The 10,553-nt window shown below is 36.0% G+C and overlaps 1 protein-coding gene across 1 annotated transcript; it reads right to left on the reverse strand.

Annotated features, from left to right (window-relative positions):
• Positions 1 to 272: 272 nt before the first annotated feature.
• On the reverse strand, positions 273 to 4,852 carry LOC111878889 (uncharacterized). The gene is made up of 6 exons (XM_023875369.3): positions 4,560 to 4,852; positions 3,701 to 3,865; positions 3,545 to 3,603; positions 1,967 to 3,463; positions 1,627 to 1,726; positions 273 to 1,096 (listed from the first exon to the last, which is right to left on the reverse strand). Exons 2-6 carry the CDS (start codon positions 3,801 to 3,803, stop codon positions 504 to 506), a joined length of 2,352 nt encoding a protein of 783 aa, XP_023731137.1. The 5' UTR covers positions 3,804 to 3,865; positions 4,560 to 4,852; the 3' UTR covers positions 273 to 503.
• Positions 4,853 to 10,553: the final 5,701 nt, after the last annotated feature.

Here is a 10,553-nt window from a genome sequence, read left to right on the forward strand (position 1 = left end):
GTTGTTTTAGGAAAAATATTGTCCCGAAAACATATAAATCACACACATCAACCTGTGGTATGGAACTGATATGACATTGTGGAGACTAGAAAATTCGCCTATTTCTCCAAAACTATCCTAAGAGCATCATTCTACTTTGTTGTCAAAACTCAAAACTACAAAAATCCACATTGATATTGAAACTTTCTTAAAGTCGTTGAGGCTCGAATACAAAAATACAATTTCAAGAATATCATGTAAGATGAAAAAAATACAACAATGTGCTATATGGATGTCATAAGAGCTGGGTTTTAGTAATATGTAACTAAAACTCACACTAAAAGACTACAGTCGTTAACCAAATGTGTTTGAAATTACAAGGAACTCTAAACGTCAATCTATTTGTCCATTTCACTTGCATAATATGATTCTAAAAAGGTTGATAAATGACATACCAAGTAAAATAATTTTTTTTTTTTTTTAGTTTTTTACAACAAAGTAGAATGCATTAGTTAAACATGAACTCAAGAGTGCAAAAAATCGACTATTATTTCATCGATCAATGCAGTTAAAAGATGATTTTCAAGCAGCATGCCTTCTTCCAAGGCTTCAATCTCAAAATCCAACCATTTCCCTTCTCCACTACTCATGTCCTTCTCCACCACCTCATCCACCTCCATCTCCTCCATGTTTGTCCACCCACATATCTCTTTCCATATTTCATCCGCCAACAATTCCTTCTTTTTTACCTGCAATGACCATTTTGCCCATTCCTCATAGCTTCCATTGAAAGCGCGTTCGCGTCTACCATCCACACATAAACTCACACAGTCGAAAATAGCCTTTCGTTGTACTTTCAAATACGGGTCCATGTTTTTGTTGTTGTGGGTCTCTAAATGATCGTATAAATTGACGTTTATGCCCTTTTGGTCGAGGAGCAATTCGGCATGGGTAAGTACTTTTTTGATGTATTCCAATTCCCATTGTGAGGACCATTTTGTCATTGAGGTGAACTGGAATATGGTGTTGGAATTGGGAAGCGATGTGGCGGAATCTTGCAATTCTATTTCCTCGGCTAAATGTTCCATGTTTCTTGTGTAAGGATACTCCTTGTTTCCTGAAAAGAATCATTTTTATAATTTTTTAAATTTGGTCATTGTATTATATATTTATAATGAGGGTATTTTGGTCTTTTTTTTAAAAAGGGAAGAGTGAAATTGAATTTCTTCTACCCCCTCGCGTAAGAATGGTGAAATCCATTGTACATGGAATTTTGAGGATTCTAACGGAATTGATTTCCGTCCATATGGCAACCAAATATACCATGGAACGGAATCATGAATTCCAATTCCGCCGGAATCCATGAACCAAACAGAGCCTTTTTAAGGATTGTGGAGTGTGGGTGACGGTAAAAATATGAAGTCCTACAGAATTGAATTACGTCCATTTGTCAACCAAATACACCATGGAATGGAATCATGAATTCCAATTCCATCGGAATCCACAAACCAAGCAGAGCCTTTTGAAGGATTGTGGAGTGTGGGTGATGGTAAATATATGAAGTCCTACGGAATTGAATTCCGTCCATTTGGCAAACAAACACACTACAGAATGGAATCTTGAATTCCAATTCCGTCGGAATCTTACCATTGCTAGTTAAGGTGGTTGTGCTGTTGGAAGTTATGCAATTGCTAGTTAATGTTGTTGTCCCACTCTCATCACTGTTGCATTCTCTCACTTCAACACCCTGAAAATAAAACCAGATCTCGATATAAATTCCATTATTTATATAAAAGTTTTAATATTATGGGTAAATTTAAATTTTTTTATTAATTAGACAAGTATTACTTGTTAAATTATGCAATTATTACATTTCATGTCTATCTGGCTCTGATATACACAAATTGGAATTTTTAATAGACCTAACATGCAGCATTTCTAATTTTATGAGGTTAAAAGGGTATTTGAGTCTTTTTAATAAATGTACCTGCCACTCCGGTTTATCACAGTCATCTTGGATGATACCCTTGTCCTTCTGCATATTGTTATCATTTCTATCAGAATTTGGAGAAGACCCTTCATTGACAATGTCAGATTGAGACGTTTCAACTAAACAACTTAATTCCTTCAGTTTCTGTTCCAATAAAACACTCAAAGCATCACTATCAATCATGGGTGTCCCAAAAGTAGGAAGCTTTGAAGTGCCCAAATCAATTTGATCATCAAACTTAAGACTCAGCCCTCTTTTCTTCATTCCTGATTGACCACATGACTCAGATTCAGGTTTCTTGATAGGTGAAGTAAAAGTAAACGACACAACATCCATCCCATTTTTCATGTCAACAGACTCCCAATTTGAAGATCCATCAATAGATATATTACATTTTACAGATCTTTCTTTTTCCTTGATCATTACACTGTTAGTAGTATCCCCATCAGTTGGCCTTTTCTTCCCAGAAATACCCTTTGTTTTGGGTAAAGATTCCTTTCTAGAAGCTTCAACACCCTTCTTTGGTTTATTTTGGTAAGGAACCTTAGGTTTTAGACTTGATCGATCTTTATTAGATGCACAGTTTTGCTTTTGATTGTTTTGTGTAAGCACTTCATTGGTTTTACTTTTACCTGTTGTTGTTGATCTATTATTATGAATATGCACCTTTTTTGGTGTATTCCTTTGTTTCTTTTCCAAATCTTCTTTTTGCTTCATGGGAATCCTACTATTTCTTGAAGTGGTTCCCTCTAATTTATCTGTTTTCAAAGGGGTAGGAGGTGGAATAACAGATTTATTCTTGTTCTTCAAACTTCCTGGAACACTTTGCTTTAAAACCACAATTTCAGTCCGACATTTTCTTTGTGATTTGGAGGAATTCACACTCACAGGGGTGTGTGATTTGGGTGTTCTTTGTGCAGCTTCCATTTTCTCTTTTAGATCACGGATTCTTAAGGGGATAGAAGAAGACCTGAAGGATGGGGATCTTTGACCGAGAGTTGACTGGGGACTTTGTTCAATCATCTTAGAAGCTGTTTCCATAATATAAGCAGCATTTTTTGAAAGGATGAATCCGGGACTTTTGATGGGAGATAACATTCTGTGGTGTGAAATAGGTACAGATTTAGCTGACTTTGGAGGTAATGCTTCAGTTTTAAATCTTTCAATTGGGCGATTTTGTAATTTTTGTAATCTATCTTCAACTGGGTTTCTTGAAAAACCATCCAGTTTATTTCTCATGCCATAGTTTACAAAATTGTGCTCAGTTTCAAATTCGGTGGTCAATCTTGGGTTATATGAATGTCTAAAAGACTGGGAGTCAATAAATGGTGTAAAACCAGGGTCAGAAGCGTCTAAAGTTGGTAAAGAATCTAATCCCATAAGTCTAGCCACCACCCCAGGGGCTTTTGTTCCACATCCTTCATCATTATTCATGGATGAATCCCAATCATTTCCTATTAGACTTGGACCATGCATGCTCTCATGTAGCTTCATCTACATACATTCATATCATACACATGTCAAAGTTTAATAATCAGAAGAACTGAAACCATGAAAAACTAACTTTGATTGTACCTGTTGAAGCCTTGATGTAGCCAAATTGTCTAAGTTTTCTTTTCCTTGTTTTGAACTTTCTGTGTGGCATTGAACCATTAGATATTAGTATGAAGCATGGATAAAGCACTGAGTTACAGGAATGCAATAAAATTAGCATTTTGTAATGTGAGTTACCTGGTAAATCTGGTTTATTTGAGAAGAGTTTCTTCCGAGATTTGGCATTCCAATCAAACAACTGAAGAAACCCTCCCTTTGAACTTCGTTTCTCAACTTCCATCTTCTCATATATGATTGGAATATAATTTCTCAAACAACAAACAGAAATCCAGAAAGCCGGACCTGAGATGTAAGAGCAGCAATCAATAAGTCGATCAGACAGTATTATAAAGTGTAAAATCATAGAAAAAAAAAACGGAGGACATCTGCTAGCATCGGGAAATTTGCTATACATCTTCGATCTAACACCCCATATCAAAAGTCAAAACCCTCTTCGGTCTTAGAAGTAAAATATTCTCACCTCTAAGCTAAATGCTAACTAGAACATGAGGTTTGGAGATTTGCTAGCATCAGGAAATAATTAAGTATGTCTCATTTTGCAAAATCGTAGCTTAGATAAGTCCAACTTGCTCATTGAGCTGCTAAAATAAACAATACCTAGTATGCAAAAGCAAAAATTCCAAATCCATACATTATGAACCTATTTGATACTCCTCCAGAACACACAGTAAACCTAACTTCAGGATCTAAATTTCAAAATAGCTATTTTCCGTTTGTTCAGATTTCAAAATTAGTACGACAATTACCACCAAAATAATGTAGCGACTGTAACTGCTAACAAACACCGCCTCGATTTTTCATTTTGAGAAAATTAGGGTTGACAATGACAAATCAAAGATGTGATGGACTGGAGGGAAACGACAAGTTGAATCAGCTACAGATTTACAGTTTGACATCAACATCATTATCCTTCTCGTAATGTCACTAAAACAAAAATGAGAAGAAATTCAACCACACTATTACTACTCGGACTTACCAAATCAATAAGTGAAGATATAATTCAATCGTCTGCTCCGAATCCCATTCTCAGATCACATCTATTGTTTTGCTGCTTTTAAGAAAAACGAAGTCATTGGTAAAGCGTAGAACTGTAATTTAGGGTTTTGATGGGTTCAATTTTTGAAAGATGTAAAGGTCTTGGATTAGGGAAGAAGACCTTGAAGCACGAGATAGAGAGAGAGTGTGTGTTTTGAAAAAAATGAAATAATGAATGTGAGAGGAGTTGGTAATGGAGTGGAGAAGGGAAGACATTAGACATGCCCCTCTGCCGTTAAGAATTAAATCAATCCTATTTCTTATTCTCCGTACTCATTTCCAACACACATAAAACTGAAAACCCTTTTAGTCAAATACCAAAATGCCCTTATTATTGCATTTTTAATCCATTTTAAATAGAGTATTAAATATTATAAAATACAATGTTAGTTATAATTTTATCTCGAAATGATCTTAAGAAAAAAAAAATTGCAAATTTACAAGTTTACTTTTTCTAATAAACTTTATATATATGCTCACCAAAAATTATTAAGTTGAATCATTTGAATTGTTCTTTATAAATTTAAGAAACAACATAAAGGTTCCATCCTTGTATAACAAAAGTTTGAAACATTTTCTTTTTGAAAAGTGTTTGACCGATATCCTTTCTTTGATATGGAAAGTAGTATCTTTTCATGAATTGTTGTAGTCGTCATATTTTGTTATATGTTTCTTAATGAAGGATTAAGCTCCACCATCAAATAAGCTTTTTAAAGTCATTCCATGGGTGTTGATACAAGAAAATTCTTATTTCGTTCAAAAAATATATATTAGTTCGTAAAACATCAAAATGGTTTTTTGCACATGTTACATGGTAAATCATATGGTAATCGATCTAGACAATCGAAAACCAACAAATGAGTGTAATTTATTCTTAAACATCACTCATGTATACCTTTATTGAATGTGATAATTTACACAGCCAAAAACTTGTAAATGAATTTAATTTGAGTTTAATCTTGTTATCATTTTGATTTTCTACTTATAGAGTTGTCTAGGGAACCATAGATATTTTGTGAAATGTTGTGTAACAAAGTAAGATCATATTGTGAAATAGTTACTGATTTCGTGTACAAGAAGTATCTAATTCCCTACTTCTTTTTTTAGTGATACAAGACAATGCCAACAAACTTAAAAATATCATCATACAGTTGGAAGATCGTGAAAAATAAATATTGAGTATATTTTAGAATATTTAAAGGGAAAAAAGATGAAACTAAGGACTTTGAAATCTTAATGATGCAAGAAATTAAGAAAACGCCAACAAACATATTAAATACACTAATCAACCATTAGTAGTAAAAAATAATGGATAATGCATCGTTGTTTCATACTAATGATTATACTAATGATTATAGGCATTTATAGGATCCGTAATAACCATGATTTTCCTTTAATAAAGTCATCTTCAAAATTCACACCATAGCAATAAGAATGACAAGCCAAAAAATAATAATAAAGAAGTCTCGGTGTTTTCAGTATGGGTGAGAGCATAGACAAAACTGATCACCTGATTCTTTTGATTTTGAAACAAGATATGAACTTAGTTAAAATGGTTTCCAACATCAGGTACATTATTTCTAATTATTTTAATATTTCTTAATGATGCAACCAATCATGTAACAACTAGAAATGTATTCTCCAAGTTTTAGGAAATTAATTTCTTATATGGTGACTTCCTAAGGTAGCAACATTTCCTTGTTTCTCCTTAAGATATAAAATTTTAACTTTAAATGATGATATGATGCAGGCTCATCTTAAAAAGTGGGCAAAAAGGATGATTACCAAGTAGTCATCCGCTACAGAGGTCCAAAACTTTTAGTCTATGTTACTGATGTGCACTTTATATACTTGTCTAACTTTAAATTTATAAGCTTAACTACTTAGCTAAATTATGCACTTATAGGCAGTGTACATAGTCAGATTATAGAATAGCTTGGGTAAGTTGGGTGTCGATCACAAGGAACGGTATTTAATTATTAAAATAACTACTAAAAGCTAAACTAGGAAAAACAACTAAAGGTGGAGGTTTTATCAGATTTTACAAGTTCAAATTAACTTACTTCAAATACTCAACTAATTACTAAAGTAAACAACTAGAAAGACAATTTTAAATCAATAATAAAGGATACTTTCATTTGGCTTCGAATCCCTCTCATTTCCTATTGTTGATTTCAATACAATGGATTAATTCCGTTAGTTACCAAATAAAAGTTACTAGTCATCATGATCAAACCGACTAGCATAAGTCAATTCAATAACTTTAATGCCAATGATCATGCAAGTTAAGGACACTAAATTGATTTTAAAGGTAATCTCGACTCTGAATGTGAAACATCCCAAAAATACGTCCCAAAAATTTTGTTTTAATATTACTAAAAATCACATCATCAAATGTCATATACACTAAGAACCATAGGATGAATAACTCAAAAGTCAAATTAACTGTGTCAAAACAAAAACTATATCAATCATAACAAAATATTTGAATAAAACCCCCCAGGATAAAACTGTAGCTGTGGTGTGTGCGATGTCATCATCCTGAGCTCTTCCCCTTGCTAGGGGAAGTACTTGAAACCAAAACTGAAATTGTAAGCACGAAGCTTAGTGAGCTCCCCCCGAACTACCACATACCATACAATAACATATAAACACATACTAGGCCTTGCCCACTGCAATGGACCAAAATCCGTAAACTACATCGGACCAAAGTTCGGAAATTGCATCGGACCGAAGTCCGAAACTAACCAGGGCCTTGCCCTCTGCATCGGACCGAAGTCTGGAAACTAACCAGGGCCTTGCCCTCTGCATCGGACCGAAGAACGGAAACTACATCGGACCGAAGTCCGGAGACTAACCAGGGCCTTGCCCTCTATATCGGACCAAAGTCCGGAAACTGACTGAACATAGCATAGCATACTCATAATTACTAGCATAAACACATATACTGCATAATGCATCGGACCGAGGTCCGGAACACATAACACAAAGACATGCTTGAATCACAAAGACAACAAGCACACTGAACTACTGCAGCAGACTGAAGTCTGGAACTACTGCTGACTATAAGGGTCGGCATTGTGGCCGTAGACCCGTTCCTACTGGAAGGATACTTGCCTCGCAACGCTGGCTGCTAAGATGCTAGATCTGAAACTGTCTGACTGCTGCCCCGGAACTCCCCGGCTACAAATCCCATAAACACTAAATAAAATACTGATAACTAATCTCAGGGTAAAATGACTATTTACCCCTGGACAAGTCAACTTCTAGGTCAAAGTAAATTTTCAGTTGACCAGACTCGTCGAGTTGGACCGCCAACTCGCCGAGTCCCCACCATCCATTCTAATCCTCTACTCGCTTCTACTCGTCGAGTTTGGCAAAGACTCGACGGGTTCTTCTTTGATACTAACATCGAGTCTAATCTTCATCCGACTCGCCGAGTTGTATGAACAACTCGTCGAGTTCCCCTTCAACAAAAGAACACACCCAGTCTTTGACTCGCCGATTCGTATGAACAACTCGTCGAGTCCGACTGCTTCCAGATCCAAGTCTTAACTCACTGAGTCCTTACTCTACTCACTACGCAGGCTCGCTACTACTGAACCGGGAATCTAAGACTCGCGACTTGACTCGTCGAGTCAAAAGAACGACTCGCCGAGTCCTTAGCATCCAGATTCCATACAGTCGATTCTAATCAACTTTAGTGCATCCAATTCATAGATCTAAGCTTCTGGGACTATCTGAACACATAAAGTTGCTAACTTTACGTGTATCTAAGATGCATTGAAGCCATGACACTCATACTTTGCTATTATGGAAGGTTTCTTGACTAAAACAAATCCATGGCTGCCAAAAGGTGGTCTCCTTGAGCTTCTGGAGCTCAAGAGAGGCTAGATCTGAGATATGACTTGACCACAAGGCTTTATCACAAAGGATTTGGGCTTTTTGAGCTTAAAACCAACAATTGGGGCCAAACTAGATCTATTAGCACAATAACCAAGATGGAAACTTCATTACCAGAAGGGATGGCCAAAGAGGAGTGTATTTTGGATCTACTTCTTCTTCCTTGAGTTCTTCTACCTTCTCCTTCTTCTCCTTGCTCCAAAATGCACCCAGAAGTTCCTTCACAAGCCAAAGATCACTCACACACACTTCTAGGAGGCTAGGGTTTCATGAATAAGTTTCTGGGAAGTGAAGGAGGCTGGTTTGGGGCTATAATGACGTTTAAATAGGGTGCAAACCCTTGAAATTAGGGTTTCATCCAGACTGGCAGACTTGCCGAGTCCAAGAATATGGACTTGTCGAGTCATCAACTGAAACCGCGTGCAAATCCCATCTCTACTAGACGAGTCAGGCTACTGACTCGTCAAGTACCCCTTAAGAAAACAAAATTACTTTATTTAAATCACATACCAGAAATGGGGCGTTACAGAATGATTGAATGTATAGACTACTATTATATGCTCAAGTCTACTAATCAAGCAAATATTATGATAAAATATTTCTCCTTCCCAGTTAAGTAACTAACTTATCACATATACTAGATATGGTCAATCTGTAGCTCTAGCAATTTAGTGATCATAAACAACTAGGAAAATCAAGTTCATGCAATTAACTAAAGTTTAACCACACAATCTCGATGCACGACAATGAAGATAGAAGCTTTCACAAACTAGGTTTAGATTTACCAAACAATATTTAAAGCGAAACTAATGTCATCAATCCATCAAACAAGAAATCAACACATATTAATTATGAGTTCATTTAATCTAAACAAAAGCAAAGGTTATTAGCCCATAATCACAGCTGGAAAACACACAATCAAAAGGAAAACTAGGTTAATAATGATTAAACTAGGAAAACCGAATGAATATGTGTGAATCCTTGCTCTAATATCTTTATCCTTTGATCTCTAGTTGAATTTTTCCCTCCAAGGGTTCTTGGAAGGGTTTTTCTTTGTAAATAATTGTAGCCCTAAGGCCTCTACCATCTGGAATCGAGCTAATGTCCATAACATATATATATATATATATATATATATATATATATATATATATATATACTTTCCAAATTCTGTCCACCACGTTGTGGTTGGACATCACCACATCATGATCTTCATAGATATCCCGTATTCTCCAAGTCATCGTCAAGAATCGCGAAGATTCCATTTACCACATTGTCGTGGTTGTTACCACATCGTGGTTACTGGAAATCAACATTTTCTCAAAACACGAAAGTCATCCGTGATTTTGTAACACCTCGTTCCTATACGCATTTAAGTTGGATTTTGTTTATTTTGTAGAGCTACTCGACGGGTTGGGAGCCCCATACTCTTCGAATATGAGCGGGTTTGGACGCGGGTTTAAAGCCATCTACTCGATGAGTTGAGAGCCCTCAACTCAGCGAGTAGGCCTGCCAAGATGATCAAACCTTAATTTTGGGGTTATGTACCCTATTTAAGCAACTTAATTCCCACCTTATGGCCTCATTTCTAGCCTCCATGTCCCAAACCCTAATCCCCAAAACCCTACAGCATTGTGTGAGTGTGTGAACCATTTTTGAGTGTTATTGTGTGTTTTGAATCTCGAAGAGAAAGAAGAAGCTTGAGGGATCCAAGAGAAGATTGTACATCGAGAAGGAATGTTTCATTCCCTTCCTTTTATGGTAATCAAGTCTACAACTTGATCATTTATTCTTTAGATCTACTTATCTTCCATTTTTTAGGGTTTTGATTCAAAGAGCTTGACCTTTGGGGTTCAAACATCCCAAGCAAGGGTCCTTTCAGATCTAGGATCATTAAGGGTTGTTAAGGCATAAAGGTGCAAACTTTATGCCATTAGAGCCCCCATGCAAACCATAGAGTGCTATTTTGGCCTTTTTAGCCCAAAAAGGCCATGCATGAAGAGAAAGGTAGGAGCTTTACGTGTCCAAGTAG

Source organism: Lactuca sativa, chromosome 9, assembly GCF_002870075.4.
Source record: "Lactuca sativa cultivar Salinas chromosome 9, Lsat_Salinas_v11, whole genome shotgun sequence".
Classification (NCBI taxonomy): Eukaryota; Viridiplantae; Streptophyta; class Magnoliopsida; order Asterales; family Asteraceae; genus Lactuca; species Lactuca sativa.